The 24,383-nt window shown below is 40.4% G+C and overlaps 1 protein-coding gene and 2 pseudogenes across 1 annotated transcript; 1 reads left to right on the top strand and 2 right to left on the bottom strand.

Moving 5' to 3' along the window:
- Window positions 1–13,759: 13,759 nt before the first annotated feature.
- Window positions 13,760–16,109, bottom strand: LOC120235023 (annotated as a pseudogene).
- An 866-nt stretch (window positions 16,110–16,975) lies between these two features.
- Window positions 16,976–21,258, bottom strand: BCL2L10 (BCL2 like 10). The gene is made up of 2 exons (XM_039237138.1): window positions 20,803–21,258; window positions 16,976–17,494 (listed from the first exon to the last, which is right to left on the bottom strand). Exons 1-2 carry the CDS (start codon window positions 21,256–21,258, stop codon window positions 17,372–17,374), a joined length of 579 nt encoding a protein of 192 aa, XP_039093069.1. The 3' UTR covers window positions 16,976–17,371.
- Window positions 18,713–18,807, top strand: LOC120235053 (annotated as a pseudogene).
- Window positions 21,259–24,383: the final 3,125 nt, after the last annotated feature.

Below are 24,383 nucleotides of genomic sequence, written 5' to 3'. Positions count from 1 at the left end.
CCAAAGAATACAAAAACACAAATTCAAAGGGATACATGTATCTCTATGTTTACTACAGCATCATTTACAATAGCCAAACTATGGAAGCAGCTCAAGCATCCATCCATAGAAAAATGCACCAAGAAGATGTGGTATATATGTACAACGGAACATTATCCAGCCAGAAAAAACAGAATCTTGCTATTTGCAACAACATGGATAGAGCTATAGAATATAATGCTAAAAGAAGTCAGCCAGAGAAAGGCAAATACCATGTGATTTCACTCATGTGGAATTTAACAAATGTGCAAAGGGGGAGAAAAAAAAAGCATAGCTGACAAACCTTAGCCAGATTCATCAACAAAAAAAGAGAAAAGATCCAAATAAAATCAGAAAAGACAGAATTAACAACTGGCACTAGAGATATACAAGCAATTATGAAAAATTATATGCCAACAAATTGGACAACTTAGAAGAAATGGATAAATTCCTGGAAAAATACAATCTTTCAAAAATGAACTAGGAAGAAATAGACCATCTGAACAGACCAGTTACTGGTAATGAAATTTAACTGGTAATCAAAAAACTAACACAAAAGAAAAGTCCAGGACCAAATAGATTCACAGGTGAATTTTACTACTCTTTTAATGAAAAATACCTATTATCTGCAAACTATTGAAAAAAGAGGAAGGAAACTTCCAAATTCATTCCAGGAGGCCAGCATTACCCTGATACCAAAACCAAAGACCTCACACAAAAAAAGAAAAATACAGTCCAATATCCCTGAAGAACATAGATGCAAAAAATCAACAAAATATAAGCAAACTATATTCAACAAGACATTAAAAAGATCATTCACTATGATCATGTGGGATTTACTCCAGGGATGCATAAATGGTTTGCTATTTGCAAAAAAAAAAAAAAAAAAAAAATCAGTCAGTATCATATACTACATCAATTAAACAAAGGATTAAAATCTTATGATCATCTCAACAGATTCAGAAAAAGTGTTTGACAAGATTCAACATCAAGTCATGATAAAACTCTGAACAAAGTGGGATTAGAACATACATCAACATGATAAAGACATGTATGAAAAACCCACAGTTAACATCATACTCAATGATGAAAAACTGAGAGCTTTTTTCTGTAAGGTCAGAACAAGACAAGGATGTTCACTCTTACCACTTTTATTCAACATAATACTGGAAGCCCTAGCCACAGCAATCAGACAGCAAGATATAAGGTGTATCCATATTTGTAAAGAAGTTAAACTGTCAACTATGTCAGACTGTATAATATACAAAGAAACTCCTAAAGATTCCACCAAAAAACTATGAGAAATGAATTTAGTAAAGGGACAGGATATAAAATTAATACACAGAAATCAGTAGCATTTTTATACACTATTAACAAAACAACAGAAAGAGAAATTTTAAAAAATAATACCATTTACAATTGTACCAAAAAGAATAAAATACCTTGGGATAAAATTAACTAAAGAGGTGAAAGACCTATACTCTGAAAACAAAAACACTGATGAAAAAAATTGAAAGTGCCACAAATGGAAAGAATTCTATGCTCATGGATTGAAAGAATACTGTTAAAATTTCTATCATACCCCAAACAACCTATAGATTCAATGCAATCCCTCTCAAAATAACCAACAGCATTTTTCACAAAACTGGAATAATGCTAAAGTTTGCATGGGATTACAGAAGACCCCAAATAGCCAAAGCAATCTTGAGAAAGAAGAACAAAGCTGGACATACTACAATCCCAGATTTCAAGATACACAAGAAAGCTATAGTACTCAAAACAGTATGGTACTGGCACAAAAACAGACACATAGATCAATGAATAGAAATAAACTCATTATTATATGGTGAATTTATCTATGACAAAGGAGGCAAGAATATACAACAATGAAAAGATGGTCTTTCAACAAATGGTGCTGGGAAAATTGGATAGCCGTATACAAAAGAATGAACCTGTAACACTTTCATATACCACACACAAAAATAAACTCAGAATGGACTGAAGACCTAAATGTGAGCCCTGAAACCATAAACATCTTAGAAAAGAACACAGTGATTTCTCTGACATTGGCCATAGCAGCATGTTTCTAGGTATGTCTCCTAAAGCAAAGGAAGCAAAAGCAAAAATAAACTATTAGGTCTACATCAAAAGCTTTGGCGGAGCAAAGCAAACTATCAACATAACAAAAAGGCAACCTACTGAATGGGAAGAGATATTTGCAAATGATACATCTATATATATCAAAAATATATAAAGAACTTACACAACACCAAAAAACCCCCTAAAATCCAATTACAAAATGGGCAGAGAACATGAATAGTCATTTTCCCAGAGAAGCCATACAGATGGCCAACAGACACATGAAAAGATGCTCACTGTCACTCATCAGAGGGATGCAAATCAAAACTACAATGAGATAACCCCTTGTACCTGTTAGAATGGCTAAAATTAAAAATAAGAAATAACAAGTGTTGTCAAGTAGGTGGAGAAAAAGGACCACTTGTGCATTGTCAGTGGGAACGTAAATTAGTATAGCCACTGTAGAAAACTGTGTGAAAGCTCCTCAAAAAGTTAAAAATACCATATGAGGCAGTAATTCCACTACTGGGTATTTACCAAATGTAAATGAAAACACTAATTGGAAAAGATATATGCACCTTTATGGTCACTGCAGCATTACTTATAATATCCAAATTATAAAAGTAGACCAAGTGTCCATGAATAAGCAAATGGAGAAGGATAATGTATTATGTGTATTTATATGTCTGTACATAGGTGTGTGTTCATATATATGTTCATGTATTTATGTACACATATGTATCTACACAAACACACACATACTGGAATATTATGCATCCATAAAAACGATGAGCTCATTCCATTTGAAACAACATGGATGGACCTAGGAGGTATTATGCTTAACCAGCTGAGCCACCCAGGCATCTCGAACCTAGGTGGTATGGTAAGTGAAATAAGTTGGGCAGAGAAAGAAAAATAGTGTATGATTCCACTTTAAGTAGAATATGAAAAAGGTGAATAAAACAAAAAGCAAAATCAGACCTATAAATACAAAGGTTCCTGAGTATTTATGGTTCCTGAGGGGTGAGAGGTGGGCTAAATGGGTCAAGGAGAGAGGGCTATACAGGCTTCCAGTTAGGAAATTAGTTAAGTCATGGGAATAAAAGGCACAGCATAAGGAATACAGTCAATGCAGTAAGACAGATGGTAGCTCTACTTGTAGTGAACATAGCATAATATATAAACTTGCCAAATCACTAAGTTGTACTTGTGAAACTAATGTGACATTGTATCAACTATACTCCAAAAAAACCCATGAAAAAATGTGGTATATATGTAATGGAATATTATTTAAAATTCAATATTATTAGTAGAATATTATTTTTTATAAAAGAATAAAAGCTTGCCATTTTTAAATTGTTTTTAATGTTCATTTACTTTTGAGAGAGAGAGAGAGAGAGAGATTGCAAGCGGGAGAGGTGTAGAGAGAGGGGGAGACATAGAATCTGAAGCAGGCTTCAGGCTCTGAGCTATCAGCACAGAGCCTGACCCAGGGCTCGAACTCATGGACTGTGAGATCATGAACTAAGCCAAAGTCAGATGCTTAACTGACTAAGCCACCCAAATGCCCCAAAACTTGCCATTTGTGACCAACATGGTGCTAAGTGAAAAAAATCAGAGAAAGACAAATACCCTATGATTCCACTTATCTGTAGAATTTAAAGCAAAACAAAAACCCAAATTCACAAATACAAAGAAGAGATTGTTCATTGCCACAGACTGGACATAGAAGGGGTGGGAGAGGGGTGTGTGTCGACAAAATGGGTGAAAGTAGTCAAAAAGTACAAACTTCCAAATATAAAATACAAATATAAAAAAAGTCATGGGGATGTTATGTATAGCCTGTCAACTATAGTTAAAATAGACATTTGTTGAGATAGGGTAGGTTCAGTTCCAGATCACTACAATAAAGTATCACAATTTAGTGAGTCAAATAATTTTTTTTGTTTTCCAGTGTGTATAAAATTATGTTTGCACTATAGTCTATTAAGTGTGCAACAGCGTATCTAAAAAAAAGCACTTATCTTAAAAACACTTTATTGCTAAAAAAAATTGCTAACCATCATTTGACCTCTTGAGTCCTCATCACGGATCCTAGGTCACTCTAACAATGTAATAATAATGATGAATAAGTGTGAAATACTTTGAGAATTACCAAAATGTGGCACAGACCTGAAGTGAGCAAATGCTGTTGGGAAAATGGTGCTGATAGACTTGTTCAATGTGAGGCTCCTACACACCTTCAATTTTTTAAGAAATGCATTATCTATCAAGTACAATAAAGTTAAGCACAATAAAACAAGTTTTGCCTGTACTGTATTGCATATTTGAAAATTGCTAGGAGGGTAAATCTTCACATGAAAACAAACTTTGTACCTATGTATGGTGATGGATGTTGACTAGGCTTTGTGTTATGATCATTCTGCAATATATTCAAATGTAGCATCATTTGGTACAACTGAAAGTTACATAATACCCTATGTCAATTATACCCCAATTTGAAAAAAAAAAAAAACTACTTAAATCTCATTAAGTATTCTGAACACTTTATATTCTTGCCTGTGTGTTGATAATGAATTGGGGAGGGTAGTAATCATCACGGATGTGTGCTTATTTTAATAATTTATAGCCCATTTGATGGAGATGAAAGAAGAGAATGGGAGTAGTAAGAATCAAAGTGTAAAGAATCAATTTAAGTGACCTGTGTAGGACAAAGTGTGCTTATAAACAAGAGGGAAAGTGGTCTCTTGCACATTCACTGAAGAGATAAAATTTAATTTGGGTATTGAAATATTTTGACAAATGATTATGGTAGATGAAAAGAGTGGTATTGTTGGGGAAATGTCATTAACAAAAATTGGTGCAAAGAAAGTATAATGTAGACTGGCAGCAATATCAGGGAAGAATGAGGGAAAACTCTTCAGGAGATTTAGACTGATTTCATTATATGCCATATGATCCCATAAAGATTCTTCAACAAGGATATATCCTTTTTATTTTAAAAATTTTTTGAAGTTTCTTTCTCTTTGAGAGAGAGAGAGAGAGGGAGAGAGCGAGCGAGCAGGGGACAGGCAGAGAGAGAGGGACACACAGAATCTGAAATAGACTATGCTCTGAGCTGTCAGCACAGAGGCCAATGCAGGGCTTGAACCCATGAACCACGAAATCATGATGTGAGCTGAAGTTGGATGCTTAATCGACTGAGCCACCCAGGCACCCCAAGGGTATATATATATACTTGAGAAATATTTTATTAGTCACTCCAGGTAGGAAAGTCACAGATGGGTTTTCTATGTAAGGATGAAATGTGGTAAGAGAGTGGAAGGTGGTAAAGGAATGTGTGGGCTGGGAACAGCTTGTAGAGGAAGAATGGAGGGCATTTTTATCAACAGAAACAATAGACTTGTAGGAAAGATGGTGGAGTAGGATCATCTTAAGCTCACCTGGTCCTACCACATACCTAGACAATACCCACATCAGTGTAAATAGCCCAGAACATGACCTGAAGACTGGAAGAACAGACTCTCCAGAGCTAATTGTAGAGAAGAGTCCACATGGAAAAATGGTAGGAAGGGTAGAGATGCAGCCAAGAACCAACCAGACCCAAGACTGTCTGTGGGAAGGAGGGACACTGCAAGCACAGAGAAGAGAAAGAAACAGATCCCACACCAGGCATCCCAGACATGGGGGACCTGTGCTAGGAAGATAAATCCCTATGACATTTGCCTTTGAAAACCAGAGGGGCTTAACAATCAGTGGGGCTTACCACCTGAAATTTTAAAAAATCAGTGGCTCAGCTTTGGGAGAGCTGGAGGGTCATAGGAAACTCTATCTCCACACTTAAAGAGACAGCATAACAACCCTGCTGGGAGCACAGAAGTGGCAGTTTGAAAAATGCCTGGGGTATATGGAAAAGAGATTTATTTACTTATCTTAGAGAAGGCACTGGAAAAGCAGGGATATTCAGGAGACTTCTTTAAGAACAAAAGAGGTAGTAGGCACTATTTAGCTCCCCTGCCCCCAAGCCTAGATACATAGACAGCTGTGGGAACCAACATAGCACAAAACTTCTCCATCTAGATTGCTAACAGTGTGCCCCACCCCTGAGCTCTACTGCATACTCATCCCCTCCCTCTCCAACCACCTCCCTCACCTCTCCACCCCCACGCCCCCAAATCTCCAAAGCAACTCCAGGTCTCCTCTCATAGCAAACCCACACAAACCTGGCTAACAGCATGTGCCACTCCCATGCTCTCCTGTGCTCCCACACTATCCAACTGCCTTCCACAGGAGTTTTCCAAAGTACTGAGACAAGCATGGCATTGTGCAAGCAGTGCTGACAGTGGTTCAAGTGATGCTGTCAAGAGGTTCAAGAGGGGATGAAAACCACACATACCAGCTCCACTGTAGTGCCAGCAGTAGGCTGAGGGCAGTCATCTGGTCTGACTGCAGGCCCCTCCCAAAAATGAAAGCCTCAAGGGAAAACACACCGAGAGCACCTTGCAGCTCAGTACCACTGCAGCTCTGGCAACTGTCTGGTCTGACCCAACTTAAGCCCAGGGCAGCCCCAGATTGATCAATTAACAACACAGGGACCAAACTCTGCCCCCAACAGGCAAAGAGAGCCACTGAGGATGACTGGACTAAAGGCAAGAACAGCTCAACCAAAACAGTAGGGCACATGTGACACACATAGGAGACAGCCTTGAGGTGCCAGTTTCTGGGAAAGAGGGGAGATTGCACTACAGGGCACGACTGTGCCTCTTTCCCCTTTTTAAGTTTATTTTGAAGGAGAGACAGTGTGCAAGTGCAAGAGGGGCTGAGAAAGGGGGAGAGAGAATCCCAAGTGGGCTCCACTCTCAGTATGGTTCAGGGTGGGGCTCAATCCCATGACTGTGAGATCACAACCTGAGCAAAAATCAATCGCTTAACTGACTTAGCCATCCAGGTGCCCCAGGGCCTCTTCTTCAAAAAGCCACTGCTTCTAACAGCAGGAGACATAGCTGATTTCTGTAATACATAGAAATAGACACAGAGAATTTGACAAAATAAGTAGAAAGAGTAATATGTCCCAAATGTAAGGACAAGACAAAATCACAGCAAGGGTGAAAAACGAAATGGAGAGAAGTAATATGCCCAATAAAGAATTTAAAGTAAGAATCATAAAAATACTCACTGGACTTGAAAAAAGAGAGGAGGATCTCAGTAAGACCCTTAACAAAGAGTTAGAAAATATAAAAAGAGCCAATTAGAGATCAAGAACCTAATAAATGAAATTAAAAACACACTAAGAGAATAGGAGACTACAAACCAGAAAAAAAGCAGAACAACAAATCAGCAACCTGGAAGACAGAGTAGTGGAAAACAATCCAGCTGAATAGAAGAAAGAAAAAATAATAAAAAATGAAAACAGATTAAGGCAACTCAGCAACACCATCAAGCAAAGTAACATTTGCATTATAGGGATACCATAAGGAGAAGAAGGAAAGAATGGGGTAAAAAATGTTTTTGAAGAAATAATAGTTGAAAACTTCTCTAATCTGGGAAGGAAATAGAAATTGAGATCTAGAACATACAGAAAGCCCCCAACAAAATCAACCCAAGGAGGTCCACACCAAGACACATGGTAAGTAAAATGGCAAAAAGTAGAAGAGAATTTTAAGATCATAAGAGAAAAAGAAAGCCACTGTATGAGAGAGAAACCCATAAGCTATCATCTGATTATTTGGTAGAAACTTTGTAGGCCATAAGGGAATGCCATTATATATTCAAAGTGCTGAAAGGGAAAAAAAATGCAACCAAGAATACTCTACCCAGGAAGCCTACTATCCAGAATAGATGGACAGATAAAAAGTTTCCTAGACCAACAAAAGTTGAAAGAATTCACTGTCCTATAAGAAATATTAAAGGAGTAAGGAAATTGGGAAGTACAAAAGAAGTAAAATCATGTACATCTATAAAAATTGGTCAAGGGATTCACAAAATAAAAGGATATAGAGTCTAAAATCATATACTTAAAACATGGGGGAAGGAGTAAAAATTTAGAGCTTTTCAAATTGGTTCAAACTTAAACAATCATCAACTTAATATAGGCTATTACATATGCAAGATGTTATATATACACCTAATGGTAACCACAAATCAAAAACTGGAAGTAGAAAGGAAGAGAGAAGAAGTAGAAAAATAACCATAAACAAGTAACAAAAAGGCAGTAAGTACACACCTTTTGATAATTACTTGGAATGTAAATGGACTAAACTATCCAATCAAAAGACATAGGGTGACAGAATAATTAAAAAAGCAATACCTATGCTGTCTAGAAAGAGGCTCATTTCAGACCTAAAGACATTTAGATTGAAGTGAAGGGATGGAAAATCATTTATCAGGCAAATCAAAGTGAAAAGAAAGCTGGGGTGGGAGTACTTTCATCAGACAGTTAGACTCTAAAATAAAGACTATAACAAGAGACAAAGAATGACATTACATAACGATAAAGGGAATAATCCAAAAAGAAGATATATTAATTGTAAATATTTATACACCCATCAGGGAAGCACCCACATATATAATGCAGCCATTAACAAACATAAACAAGCATCAAAAGTAACACAATAACAGTATGGCACTTTAACACTCTACTTACATTAATGGATAGATCATCCAAACAGAAAATCAACAAGGAAAGAGTAGCTTTTAATGACACAACGATCAGATGGATCTAACATATATTCAGAACATTCCATCCTAAAACAGAATACACATTCTTTTTAAGTGCACATAAAACCCTCACCAGAGTAGATGTTACCCCACCAAACAAAGCTTAACCAATTCAAAAACATAAGTCTTATCAGTCATCTTTTCTAAGCACAACAGTTTGAAACTAGAAATCAACCAAAAAAAAATCTAAAAACAACATGAATATATGAAAGTTAAGTAACATGCTACTAAACAATCAACAGGTCAACCAGGAAATTGAAGAATTCAAAAAAATATATGGAGACAAGTGAAAATGACAACAATGATCCAAAAATCTTAGGGATACAGCAAACCTATTTGAAGAGTGAAGTTTATAGCAATATAGGCCTACATCAAGGAGAAAAATTCCAATCAACAACCTAACTTTATTTACCTAAAGGAGGTAGAAAAAGAAGAAAAAACAAAACCCCAAACTAGCAGAAGGAAGGAAAAAAAAAAAAAGATTAGAGAAGGAATAAATGGAATAGAAACTAAAACAAGTAACAGATCAATGAAACCAGGAGCTGGTTCCCTGAAAAGATGAACAAAAAGCCAGACTCAGAGAGAGAGAGAGAGAGAGAAAGAGATCGCGAGAGAGAGTGTGCACATGTGAGCAAGTGCACAATCAAAATCAGAAATGAAAGAAGAAAAACAACCAACACCACACAATACAAAGGATTACAAGAATATTATGAAAAATTATATTCCAACAAACTGGACAACCTAGAAAATAGGACAAATTCCTAGAAACACATAACCTCCCAAAACTGCATCAGGAAGAAATAGAAAATTTGAACAGATTACCCACAATGAAATTGAATCACTAATTGAAAAACTCTCAAACAGAAGTCCAGGACCACCTGGTTTAACAGATGAATTCTATCAAACATTTAAAGAAGAGTTAACACAGGGGTGCCTGGGTGGCTAAGTTGGTTAAGTGTCTGACTTTGGCTCAGGTCATGACCTTGTGATTCATGGGTTCCAGCCTCACATAAGGCTCTGTTCTGACAGTTCAGAGCCTCCAGCCTGCTTTGGATTCTGTGTCTCCCTAGCTCTCTGCCCCTCCCCCATTCGCACTCTGTCTCTCTCTCAAAGATAAACATTAAAAAAAGAAAAAAAGGAAAGAAAAAAGAAAAGTTAATACCTAATATTCATGGAGGCCAGTATCACCCTGGTATGAAACCCAGATAATGACACACAACAAAAAAAGAAAACTGTAGGCCAATATCACTGATGAACAGATGCAAAAATCCTTAAAAAATATTAACAAACCAAACCCAGCAATACATTTAAAAAAATCATTCACCAAGATCAAGTGGGATTTATTCCTGGGATGCAAGGAGGTTCAGTATTTGCAAATCAATGTGATACTTCACATTAACAAGGATAAAAACCATAAGATCACTTCAATATATGCAGAAAAAGCATTTGACTAAGTCCAACAACTATTCATGACAAAAACCCTCAACAAAGTGGGTTTAGACAGAATGATAAAGACCATATATGAAAAACCCACAGCTAACATCATCAAAACCTGAGAGCTTCCCCCTAAGATTGGGAACAGGACACAGGTGTCCACTCTTACCACTTTTATTCAACATCACATTGGAACACCTAGCCACCAAAGTTGATAAGTAATAAAAGGCATGTGGGACACCTGGGTGACTCAGTCAGTCAGGCGTTTAGCTTCAGCTCAGCTCATAATCTTGCAGTGAGTTCGAGTCCTGCATTGGGCCCCGGGGTGACCGTGTGGAGCCTGGTTGGGATTGTCTCTATGCTGACAGACCATAACCTGGAATCTGCTTCAGATTCTGTGTGTCTCTCTCTCTTTGCCTCCCACCTGCTTATGCTTGCTTGTTCTCTCTCTCTCAAAAATAATAAACATTAAAAAAATTTTTAAATAAAAGGCATCCAAATTGGTAAACTAGTAGTATAACTCTTACTATTTGTAGATGACATGACAGTATACACAGAAAACCCTAAGGTGATAGAGGTGGGGGAGAGGGGAAAATCGGTGATGGGCATGGAGGAGGGCACTTGTTGGGATGAGCACTGCATGTTATATGAAAACCAACTTGGCAATAATAGTGTGTGTGTATATATATATATACATATATATATACACACACACATACACATATACATACTATTTACAGGGAAGGTACAGTTGGGAGAAAATGGGGTTTGAAGCAAACAACATTTACCCAGAAGAGCCCCCTAGATTCTAAAAATGCAGGGAAAACTTGAGAGAAGATAGTAACAGACATAGTATTCTTTCAGGTAGGCAAAAGATAAGGCAAAAATTTCAGAGTCCCAATGCTTTACTGGCTGATGGGAAAGATTATCACTTGAAAATGCGCTTCAACCCAGTACTCCATGAGTATCTTGAATGGTCACATTCATCAGTAACACATTATGATAATTTTCTTCCTCTTAGGAGCCCTAACTACTTAGTTTATGGAATAAGCATCCACATGCTAAAACCAATGAGAAGATGATTTCTTTGTCTTGTGGCTAGGTACTGCAGTAAGAAAACACTCTCCTAGGGTGCCTGTGTGGCTCATTTGGGTAAGTATTGGACTCTTGGTTTCAGTTCGGGTCATGATCTCATGGTTCCCAAGTTCAAGCCCCTTCTTAGGCTCTGCACTGATATTGCGGAGGCTGGTTAGGATTCTCCCTCTCTCTCCTGCTCTCTCTGAAAATAAATAAACTTACCACCACCAACAACAACACGTTCCCAAGTGGAATGCCTCACCACTCAGCAATGTCAGTGCTGCTCACCTTTAGGATATTGTTTCCCCACAGATGATTACACATGTATCTAATTTTTAACTTACTCAAAACCCAGACAGGTCCTAGGTTGAACATTCAATGATGGTTGGAACAATGGCTCCACAACTCCTCCTAAAATGCTGTAAAAGTGAAAAAAAGTGCTGGAAGAAAGGAAGGCCATCAACCAAAATTCAAATGAATTTTCTAGTACGTAGAAAACAACTATCACACCCATTCACTAACCTATACAATTAACCAAGAAGAGAGTGAGAGATAAATATTAGGGAAGAAACATTAGCTAGAACTAGTGAGTGTTGAAAATAGCTGGATTTAGAATCCACATTAAATTTCTGGGAGGAGTGGGGAATGGGCACGGAGGGGGGGCACTTGTGGGGATGAGCACTGGGTGTTATATGGAAACCAACTTGACAATAAACTATTTGTTAAAAAAAAAAAAAAGAATCCACATTAAATTTCTTACTGATTCTCCACATTCCATCCTACCCCAAATCTCTGACCTCTGTCCTGTGAAGTCTTTTCTTCCAGACAGGCTCTCTCCATGCACTGAACACCACCCATTCAAGAAAGAGTCTCAATTAATATTGTCCACAGAAATCCTGAAATTGAGTCCTGGGTCATTTTTGTGAACTTGGGATAGGGCCTAGGAGGGAGGAGTCAATCCCACCAGAACCACAAGTTTTAAGAACAAACTTAGGGCAGTTTCCCCTAAGAAAACTGAAGGTTGTCAGGGGAAATGGGGAAGACAAAATATCCTCTCTAGATTCCATTCTCAATAGCAATAGAACCCAAAATGTTAGAAAACACCTAAGAATATAGGACCTATTTGAAGGAAATCACAGGAGATCTAAAAAAAAAAAAAAAAAAATGAAAGAAGAGTTCATGTTCTTAGAAGGGAAGACAAAATGTTGTAAAGATACTACTTATTTCCAAATTAATATATAATCCAACCCCATTCTAATAAAAATCCTAAAGCAGTGTCTTAAGGGATTCTTTATAAAGTGTTTTTCAGAACTCACCTTAAGCAATTCACAAAAATTGTCAAGGATATTTTTTTTTTTTGCCAAGGATATTTTTAATGTTTGTTTATTTTGGGGGGGAGGAGAGAGAGAGAAAAGGAGAGAGGGAGGGAGGGGATCTGAAGTGGGTTCTGTGCTGATGACAGAGAGCCCAAAGTGGGGTCAAAGTCATGAACCATGAGATCATAACCTGAAAGGAAGTCAGACACTTAAGTGATTGAGCCACCCAGGCACCACCCCACCCACCTTTTTTTTTTTTTTAAGAACAGTGGGGAAGAGATTAGATTTAGACCACTAGATATTCAGGCATACATTAACATGTGGTAATTCAGACAGTGCTATTAGTCAAGGAAAAGGCAAATCAACAAAACAACACAATTTCAAATCAGTTGGGGAAAAAGTGGACTATCTGCAATGCTGACATATTTGTACCAATTCTTAGAAGAAATTAGACCTGTTTCATACTGTACTAAAAATCCCAAAATTGATCAGTGGCCCAGAACATAGAAGATTTCCTTTATAATCTTTGGACAAGGATGACCTTCCCAAAAAAGACCCAAACTCAAAAAGCCGTAAGGCAAAAATTTAGGATGATTTAATACTGGCAAGAGTGTACAGAGCAAAGCATTCCCTACCCTGGGGTAAGTTTAATGTATATAAACTAATGCAGAATTTCTTTCTAGGATTCTCTCCTACAGACATAGTCATGCATGGCTATGCATAAAACATCTGTGAGACACTGTTTCTCATAACGCTTAAAGAAGAAACACCCTAAAATACAGAGCAATGAAAGGTTACATCAGCTTGTCCTGCAATGCACAATACGCTGGGATGGAACAGTGAGGCAGAGCCGCACGTTCTGAAAACAAAGGACTCATAAGACTAGTCACAAGAGCAGGTCCAGTTTTTGTAATGGCCAGTAAGCCCTGGAGGGATACCATACTATTTTTTGAAACCAAGTGTTTAGTATTTTCATTAGATTGTATAAATACCATTTCAAGCAAATGCCAAATGGAAGCACAAGGAACACCAAGGCAGTCTCCTGCTCCAGCCACACTATCAGTGGCCATGACGATGCCAGGCAGCCAGTGTTATCTGGATTACTCTTTGCCACATCATCACTTTGTACAATGTTGCAGAGTTTCAGTAGCTAGAACCAGTGCACTGACTTAAACCAGCAATGGGTGGACAACAAGTTCTTCCAAAATTGGAAATACCACCCTTTTGGACATTAGTGCCTATAGTTTTTCTCCTTGGGCATGCTGTTTTTTCAGTTCTGGTACTGCCGAAATGGGATTCGGGCCAGCAGCTTCAGTTAGTGTAGATGGAATGACTTCCATTACATCTACATTAGAACACAGCATTCCATACCACTCAGTGTTCATGAATATTCAGTTAACCATAGTGCCAACTATGTTTCTGGAGCATCACCTCCCGTAAGAGCTCTTGCTTCACTAAACAGCAAATAACACATAGGGCATCATGAATAGAGCACTGGGCTTCTTCAATCACCATTTTGTTAGAACCCGCACAATGAGAACTTTTTTCCAGTGATGTTGAACAGTTTGACCCCTCAGCTAGCTCAGCCAAATCTAGCATGTTATCAGGGAATTGGTCAATATGGGCAACTGGCTTGGATCCAGTTGTCTAACAGATGAGGTCAGTGTCTTCTCTTCCAATATCCCCAGCAACCATATCTTCATCTGTTTAGGAAATATAAGGCAAGATCACTGAGAGCATCTCTTAAGAACAGACTTCTATAGGGGCGCCTGGGTGGCTTAGTTGGTTAAGCGTCCGACTTTCACTTAGGTCATGATCTCGCGGTTCGTGGGTTCGAGCCCTGCGTCGGGCTCTGTGCTGACTGCCAGCTCAGAGCCTGGAGCCTGTTTCTGTCTGTGACTCCCTCTCTCTCTGACCCTCCCCTGCTCACGCTGTCTCTCTCTCTCTCCTAGAAATAAATAAAACATTAAAAAAAATTAAAAAAAAAAAGAATAGACTTCTGTATGAGAACATTATAACCAGCTTTAAAATTTTGCTTCATGGAATTTAGAATACAGGCTCACTTCTTAGCACTGGGCCCATATGGGCATATTGGAAACTATTATATGATTATCCATATCCGTTTTTGAGAGCAGATAAGGAAAACTATATAAGCCCAATCTTAGCTTTTTCAACTCTGGTTAGGTCATCTTTTGGGTGAGAACCAGCCCTTCCACCAACCTGCAGTCATCATTTGTCCCACCCAGTTTCTTTATATATTTAAGCCATATATAGTTTATAAATAAACTATACATACCTCATGTATATGTAAACCATACACATATGCCCCTGGTAATTACCAACCTGGTATCCATGATGTTGTTTTTTTCAACTTTTTTTAATTACACCTAGAAGAGAGATCATCAGTATTTGTCTTTCTCCATCTGACTTATTTTACTTGGCACAATGCCCTCAAAGTTTCTTGACTACTTTGGTATCTTTAAGATCTACACCAACAGCAGTTGCGGAGTCCATCAGTTCCCTTGCTGCATTTCTACTTACTGGAGAAAGAAGACTTAAACACAGAAAACCTTGGAGATCAATGAAGTGGCTGCATTATTTAAGTTTCTCTGTCACACAGTTCCATGGGTCAAGACATGTTAAGATTTCAACACCCTCCTTTCCTGATTCCATCTGGAATGACTTGGAAATGATGGTTGGGTGAATCCCTTTCTGAAAAAGCTTGATACTGAAGTCTAAGAGAACCAGCAGTGATGACCACCCATGTGGTGTCACCTCGTGCTTCTTTATCTTGAGACTTAGCTCCCTCAGCATTCTGGCTGCTGGATGGAACACTTACATTTGTTTCAGAATGGTGGGGCCATTGATAGGAATGGTCATATCACCTTTCCCGTCCTCTATCATTTTATCCTTTTGGTCCCAGGCTTGTTCTGATAGCATCAGCAACAGCTTTCGTCATGGAGAGGTTGAAGTAGATTTGGATTAGCTTGTTGTGGTCCTCATTGGTGCTTTTCTTGAGGCTGCTGGCAGCTCTGGTGAGCACCTAGCCTGGGGTACCCCTGCTTGGATGTGGCAAGCTTAGCAGCTCTGGGTGGGCTCAGAAAGGACAGATGGATGTGGATTCCAGCTGGCTGCAGAATAATGGTGTGTGCTGTTAACCGCTGAAGTGGATTACAACAGGTCACTCCAAACTATGAAACTTTGGCATAGTATTTTGAAGTGAAGGCAACTGAGAAATGGCACATACAGGAAGGGTTCCCTGCCCTCCACTTTTCTGCCTAAAAGTATGGCATAAATTTTCTGTGAGAAACGTGACCTTTCTATAAAGATTTTTTGAAGTAATCTCTACCCCCAATATGGGACTCAAACTCACAATCCTGAGATCAAGAGTTGCATGTTCCACCAACTGAGCCAGCCAGGTGCCCTGAGAAAGGTGCCCTCTTATACCAAGAAGGGAAGAGGGCTCATCACTGGAGATAGGGATCCACACCAAGAGGAGTCTGAATGAACTTGACTAAAGTAATGCTTATCTTCTACTAGTTTTCCGCCAATCACTTTCCCCAGAACATACCACCTCTAGAAGTCCAACCCCTTTCCTTTGCCTACTTGCTTGACAATTTATCACTCTTTGTGCAAATGTTATGTAAGCCCTGAATCTACACAATTCTTTTAAGTTTTCACTTATTTTCTATTAAGTCTCCTATAAAAACATCAAATAAGATCCATATAGCTTTTACACGTTAATCGGTCTTTTGTCTGCTAAATTCACAGTCCTCAGCTACAGAACCTAAGAGGGTAAAGTTTTCCTCTTCATCACCTGGTTGACTGCAGAGTAGAAGGTGGAAGAAAAGGACTTTTTATGAGCTCCTGTATTGATTAAACATTTAAAATAAATAATTATATGTATATTTAGGGGCGCCTGGGTGGCTCAGTCAGTTAATCGTCTGACTTCGACTCAGGTCATTATCTCACGATTCGTGGGTTCGAGCCCCGCATTGGGCTCCATGGAGCCGGTTTCAGATTGTGTACCTCCCCCCCCGCCCCGCTCAGAAATAAATAAAACATTAAAAATTTTTTTAGAAATTATATGTGTATTTAAAGAGACAATAAAAATTTTCATCCATTTAAGTCACTCCTAAGAATAAAGGAATCCCAAGGAAAACATTTTAAAAAAGATATAGAAGTTTATTAAAAATCTGAAGATAGTTAACAATTTATTGAAGTCAGAAAGATAAGTATATAAAATCTAGAAAGGCAGAATTAGAAATTAGATTTCAAAGGATTTAGAAAGAATTCCTTATAAAAGTTTTTAACATTACATTCCTTGTCAAACTGGGACTTGGAGCGCTTTTGCTATTTGACCCCTGACCAGCAGGAGCACATCAAATTGTGGATAGACGGGAGATGCAGAGTCACTCTTATCCAAATGTAGCAAAAAGCACCATGTTTCCTACTAAATGGAATTTGTAGTTTCTTCTGCAATTTTAGAGCAACAAGCCCTGGGAATCCATTTCTCCCACTCAAAGAAGAGCCATTTGTACCTTTGTCCTAATACCTCTGATACCTGCCAGGAGTTAAAATGCTGGCTGAGTCATCACCACAGGACTCCTTAGATGAATGCAGGTGACAGTATCTCAGAGGGTGGTTTGCTCTGTTCTATTCTTTCACATCTCAAATTCAGTTGGCAGGTCACAGTTAGGCAGATAGAAATGGATTAAAAATTTTAGAACTCATGATAATCTTCTCAAGAAGTAGATTAAGATCATTACTGTAACGCATGACAGAAGAGCCTGGACCAGCAGTGTTTTCCAAGAAGATGGCAGCATGGGTGAGAAGAAGAGACAAAAGCCATCCTACAAGAGGGAGGGAGAAGGGGAATCAGATGGCTTCGTAATGCCCCAAATCTGAACTCAATAAAACACACTGGAGCTTCTGGATTCAATAGTAAGATTACTCCTAAATTTAAAAAGTAGAAAAAATAAATACTGACCAAGAGGCAACTTGTACTTAAGAACCTTTGAGTTAGGATTTGTAAGAAATAGTCCAACATAGGAGAAACCAGGAAATAGCAGACACTTAACTTTTTCACAGCAGGAATACTCCTCTTTTGACTTGGTTTTTTCAAAAGCTAAAAGGATACCAGTCTCTCTCCCCACCAAATAATCTGATTAAAAATGGGTGGCGGACCTGAATAGACATTTCTCCAAAGACTTGCAGATGACCAACAGACACATGAAAAGATGCTCAATGTCACTAATCATCAGGGAAATGCAAATCACAATCACAATGAGAGGTCACCTCACCCCAGTCAGAATGTCTAGTATCAAAAACACAAGCAATAACAAGAGTTGCTGAGAATGTGTAGAAAAGGGAACTGTTGGTGGGAAAGTAAATTGGTGCAGCTCTGTAGAAAACAGTGTAGCAGTTCCTCCAAAAATTCAAAATTGAAATGTCATATGACCCAGTGTAATTCCACTTCTGGGTATTTACCTGAAGAAAACAAAAACATTAATTTAAAAAGATGTATGCACTCCTACGTTCATTATAGCAATCTTTACAATAGCCAAACTATGAAACAACTCAAGTGTTCATTGACTGATGAATGGATAAAGGCAATGTGGTATATACACAATGGAGTATTACTTAGCCATAAGAAAAAAATGAGACCTTGCCATTGGCAACAACATAGACATAGAAAGCATTATGTTAAGTGAAAGAAGTCAGAGAAAGACAAAAAACAGGAGTTCATTTACATGTGAAATCTAAAAAACAAAAGAACAAAAAAATAGAAACAGATTTATAAATGCAGAAAACAAAGTGGTGGTTGTCAGAGAGGAGCAGGGTGGGGAGATAGGCAAAATAGGTCAAGGGGATTAAGAAGTACAAGCTAATCGTTATAAAATAAAACAAGAATGAAAGGTAGAGCACAGAGAATACGGTCAATATTTAATAACTTTGTATGGTGACAGACAAGTCAAGAATTCCATAATGTATGTAATTGCTGAATCAAAATGTCATATACCTTTAAAGTATATAGTATTGTATGTCAACTATACTTCAATTTTAAAAAAGTGCTTGCTTTGGCAACACTTATATTAAAGTTGGAAGATTAGCATGGCCTCTGGGCAAGGATGACATGCAAATTCATGAAGCATTCCACATTTTAATCACTATAGTGTACATCTGAGTTAATGTGTATCTAAATTAATAACAATGTATGTTAATTATACTGGAATTTTAAATTAAAAAGATAATTTTTAAAAAAAAATTCAAAGAACAAAAACCTAAGAAAAAGGTAGACTATCATGTTCTATCCTGAGCAAGGGGCAGATGCCACTCAGGAAACTGGCAAATCACTAATTTGAAAACTATCACCTGAGACAATAAAGCAAGCAGCCCCATTCAGAAAAAGAGAGGAAAGGAATCAAAGTCCAGAGAGTGGCATTTTAACTGTAGTGGGAGACGTGTGGGCATGTCCCCTTTACTCATTTGGGGGAATATGGGCTTCTTGACGTTAAAGGATTATTCCTTAGTCAATGTTAATTAGCCAATGAAAACAATGACCACCTCCCAGTTTCCTCTTTAGGTGCGGAAGGCCCTCAGGGGTCAAATGACGTCTTAAGACAAATGGCTCTGGTGGAGTTCTTAGGGTTCACAGGCCTGGATGGTTGAAGACCAGCACACACACCAGGAAGAAAGCAGGAGCTAATGCTAACACCTCAGACTGTTCATAGAAGATCAAGGTTCTGATTCAGATACTACCCCTCCTCCACAAGTGGAATCCAATTCGTCACCATAGGTGATGGCAACTGCCAACAGGAGGCTGTTTCCTGCAGTTCTTAAGTCCTTGGATTTTTTAAAATGTTTATTTGTGGGCGTGTGAGAGCACAGGGTAGGGGCAGAGAGAGAGGGAAACAGATGATCTGAAGGGATTCTGCCCAGACAGAAGAAAGCCTGATACCCGGGCTCGAACTCACTAGCCATGAGGTCATTACCTTAGTGGAAGTCAGCCTCTTTTTTTTTTAAAATTTTTTTAAAATATTTTTATTTATTTCTAGGAGAGAGAGAGACAGCGTGAGCAGGGGAGGGTCAGAGAGAGAGGGAGTCACAGACTGAAACAGGCTCCAGGCTCTGAGCTGGCAGTCAGCACAGAGCCCGACGCGGGGCTCGAACCCACGAACCGTTGAGATCATGACCTGAGCCAAAGTCGTACGCTTAACCGACTAAGCCACCGGGGCGCCCCAGTGGAAGTCAGCCTCTTAAAGTGACTGAGCCATTAGGCTCCCCCCTTTGATTTTCTGTTTTAATCGTCGGTTTTAATAGTTTGGCTATATTTATTCTATAGCCTGGGTCACTGCAGTCTTTGATTCAACTCCAGTAAGGAAGAGAGGAAAGGAACAGGAATCTAGCTCAGAAACCGAGAGGCATGCTACCCTCTTCCTGAAGGGTGGTGGGCTTTCCTTGATCATTAAATCCATTTGGGAGCTGCAGGCAATGGCCTGCCCCTCTAGTTTACACCACAGAGATCAGTGACCTCCAGCTGAAAGCTAGGGCACCTGGTTATCACCCAATAAGGGCTAGGTGCAATGGATGAGAGTTAACGACCCCGGGGTCAGTACCACACTGGGTGCCTTCGCCCGATCTTAACACCCCTGGGCTCAGATCTCCCAGAGCGGTGTTGCGGCCTAGGCAAGGGGATGCCTTTTCACTCTTAATGTTTTAGGCCTGGTGGTCTCCAACCTGTATCTCTGTGGGGCCTGTCTCTCCCAAGGTTTAATAGGCAGTGGAGAAAGAATCCATCTGGCCCAGAATCACTCAGCTGCTGACTCTACCAGTTTGGGAATCTCTATATGAGCAAAGTATTCAGACCCAACTTGGGCGCATCCTTAAACCCCTATGACCCGGCAAGGGTAAGGCCAAAGTGTGCAAATGAGGTTGTGTGCCGCTGCTTCATAATAAGCTAATATGACAACCGTCTAGCATGGACGGTTTCTGCCAGTCGGACATCACCAAGAGAGGAGAAAGACGGAATGTCCTAATCTTGCCGAAAGGAACGCCCCACAGGGGGCTGAGGCCGCGAGATCCCTTCAGGGGCTGGCCACGTGGGCGCGTCCTCTGCTGCCCGCCCGGTCCCCGAACCCCGAGTCCGCCCTGCGCTCACCCAGCCGTCGTGTGCCTCCAGCCAGGCGCGATGTCGTCCTGTGAGCCGACTGCAGAGCAAAGCCACCAGGTGCTGGCAGTCCTCATCAACGTTGGTCTTCCACTCCAGGTCCTGTTCCTGGCCCGGCGTCAGGGTCAAGTAGGTCCCCGGTGGCGGTCTCTCCAGCAGCGTCCCCGCGAAGATCAAGAGCGCTGCTATATGGCCCCAGCTGACGTTTTGGGGGTTGGCGAATAAATCCCGCTCCAACTGCTCCACCAGCGCCACGCGGTTCCCGCGGTAGCCGCGGTAATCCGACAAGAAGCCCTGGTGGCTCTGTTGTACTTGGGTGGCCAAATAGCGCAGCACCTTGGCCTCCAGAGTGGACGGCGCCCGGGCGGGGCTGCCCGGAGCCCTGGCGCAGAACTCCAGGTAGTCCGTGAGTAGGCGCGCCGTGCGCTCCCTCAGCGCGTCAGCCATGGCCGAACCTGGGTGGGAGGGCCCACCCGACGCTGTTTTCTAGGCCGGGCTGCGCCTCCACCCAGGGAGGGGCCGCCACGCCCCTCCCCGGTTCCGCCCGGAAGTTGTTTCTCTAGGTCCGGAGAGGAGCCTTTAATGGGAATCCCATGTGCATTTGTTCTGGTCCCAAAGGCCAGGCCCAGTGGTGTGCATGCGTTCGCAGAGCGATCAAAGACAGAGTGAGACTTCTCTGGGGTTACTGTTTAGCTCTGGCCTGGGCACTAAGAACCCGGAGGAGACAGTCTGGGAAGTTGGGCTAGATTTTTGCCTCCTTTTAAGGAGAACTTGACAAAGGGTACCCATAGCCTTCCACTGATGACTCCCTTTCAAGGATTATCAGCATCTCCCAATTGGACAGAAGCACTCGGTGTGTGTTGGAGATACCTTTCTTTGGATCTGGCATCCGGCAGGAAATAAATAGGTTAAGTCTCCTGCAGGCTGCTGGAGTGCCAATACTGGCTGTATTTGTTCATTCAGAGCCTGTTAGCACTGGAGATGGAATGGAGAGCAAGGCCTGCGGTTCCTGCTCTCGAGAACCATGTAGACTACTGATGAAGTAAAGAAAGAGGCCACCACTATAGCAGGAGTGGTTCAATACTCAGCTCCAGGATACTGGCTGCTTCTGGTAGCCACCGCTTCTGTACTGCATAGAATTCTCTTTACTTTTTATTGGACTATTCCTCATTATTCCAATCCTCTATTTTAGTTAATACTTCTTATATTAATCTTTCTTTGTTCGTGATACTGTATGGCTTCTTTCTCATGATTGGACCTAGACTGATCCAGAATTGATAACAGCAGTGAAAATTCTGGGGGTTTAGTGGTTTGGAGTATGTTGAAAAAACCCATCCAGGGCCACCTGGGTGGCTCAGTCGGTTAAGTGTCTGACTTCAGCTCAGGTCATGATCTCATGGTTGGTGGGTTTGGGCCCCACGTCAGGCTCTGTGCTGGCACCTGGCTCAGAGCCTGGAGCCTGCTTCGGATTCTGTGTCTCCCTCTCTCTCTGACCCTCCCCTGCTCATTCTGTCTCTCTCTCTCAGAAATAAATAAAAGCATAAAAAAAAAAACAAAAACCCATCCAGGGTGAAAGATGAGTTCCTGCATCTTGTATCACTTACAAGAAAAAAGAGGTATGGCACTTGGTAGGCCCTTTTGGAATTTGGAGAAACATACACCACATATGAGTGTGAATTCAACCCATCCCCAGGCTGGTGGATCAGGGAAAACAAGAGAAGGTTCTTCAGTATGTGCAGGCTACAGTACAAGCTGCTTTACCACATGAGTCTTATGATCCAATAGATCCCATGATACTTGATGTGTCAGACAGGGATATGTATGTAGCCTCCAGCAGGAGAATTACAGCACAGACCTCTAGGTTTTCAAAGCAAATCTATGTTCTCTTCTGCAAATGGCTATCCTCCTTTGAAGAAGCAGTTTCTGGCTTGCTACTGGACCTCAGCAGAGGCTGAATGGCTAACCATGGGACTGACCATGTAGCTTGAGCTCTCATTCTGTGGATGTTGTCTGACCTACCTAGATATACATTGGGCATACACAGCAGCATCAAGTGGAAATATATGACTGAACTCAGGGAATCCATAAAGTAAGTTGTGTAAGCAGGTGGCACAGGCTCCTGCAGCACCAACTCATTTCTTTGCTGCCTCCCTCATTCCATATCTATGGCCTCCAACGGATTGCTTAGGATCAGTTGACTGAGGGACCCATTACAGATGGGTCTGTATGATGTGCTGGTACCACATGAGAGGAGACAGCTGTAGTATTACAACCCCACTCAGGGTTGACTGTGCAGACAGTGGTAAAGGAAAATCCTCCCACTGGGCAGGGATTCAAGCCAAATCTTTGACTGTCCACTATGTCTGGAGTGAGAGATGGCCAGAGTACAGATCTATATTGATCCTTGAGCAGTTGCTGATGATTTGGCTGGATGGTCAGGGCCCTGAAAAGAATAGGATTGGGAGATTGGTGACAAGGAAATCTTAGAAAGAGGTATGTGGCCAGATCCCTCTGGAGGGGTACAGACTGAAGATATTCATGTCTCATATGAATGCCACCAAAGGGCAGTGGGGCAGCCACTGCAGAGCAGACCCTTAATAATCAGGTAGACAAAATTCTGTGGTCTGTGGATGTCAGAGAGCTTCTTTACCTAGCCATGACAGTGCTTGTTTTAGGGCCTGTGAACAAAGATGCTATGGCAGCAGGGAGACAGTATGGCAACAATAGAATTCTCCCTAGGAAGGTTGAGTTGGCGAGCAGTATTGCTATGTGCCTGGTCTACCAACATCAGTGATTTATTTATAGTGAACCAAGCGAATTTTGTCAAAAGGAAGTATAAATCTCTGTACATGAAGCTCTGATCCGAACCGTTTTTGACATCTATGGGGTTCCCTCATTGAGTTGAATAAATGTTTTGATATGTGATCATATTTTATTTGCCAGAGATCCATGATGTTACCTTTTTGAACATTATATTTTAGCAGCAAGCAGTTTTTCCCTTAGATTCGGAGTAGCTTGGAGGTGAATGGTAAATTGTCTGGCCCTGTCATTGGTTGACTCCTAATAATTATCAGTTGAACCAAAGAGCAAATGAATGAATTAACCTCCACACAGAATTTCTGATCCACAGGATTCAAGGAGGCAGTTTGCAGTCATATTTGGTTAAAATTCCTGGCTCTGACACTTAGAAGCTATGAAACCATGAGCAAGTTATTCACCTCTCCTAGCCACAATATCCCCACCTTAAAAAATGGAATAACCTACTTGCACCATATGGCTATTACAAGGATTATATGAGTTGGTGTGTGCAATGAGTTTAGCACAGTGCCTGGCACAAAGGAAAAGTTCTTTACAGAGAATTTTTTTAATAATATAGTTTATTGTCAAGTTGGTTTCCATATAACACCCACTGCTCATCCCAAGTGCCCCGCTCCGTGCCCTTCACCCATTTTCCCCTCTCCTCCACCCCTCATCAACCCTGAGTTTGTTCTCAGCATTTAAGAGTCTCTTGTGGTTTGTCTCCTTCCCTCTTCTTAACTACTTTTTCCCCTTCCCTCCCCTACAGTCCTCTG

This window comes from Hyaena hyaena, unplaced genomic scaffold (genome assembly GCF_003009895.1).
Source record: "Hyaena hyaena isolate Hyena2069 unplaced genomic scaffold, ASM300989v1 scaffold_120, whole genome shotgun sequence".
In the NCBI taxonomy this organism is placed as follows: domain Eukaryota; kingdom Metazoa; phylum Chordata; class Mammalia; order Carnivora; family Hyaenidae; genus Hyaena; species Hyaena hyaena.
The sequence above is the reverse complement of the archived record's forward strand: the minus strand, read 5'-3'. Positions and strand labels throughout refer to the sequence as shown.

What these genes read in the sequence shown, in the direction of transcription:
- BCL2L10 (XM_039237138.1), bottom strand. Translation starts at nt 21,258, where the DNA reads ATGGCTGACGCGCTGAGGGAGCGCACGGCGCGCCTACTCACGGACTAC. An exon ending in TGGAGGCACACGACGGCTGG is followed by an intron (nt 17,495 to 20,802) that starts GTGAGCGCAGGG and finishes TCCCTCTTGTAG; the next exon opens with GATGGCTTTTGTCTCTTCTT.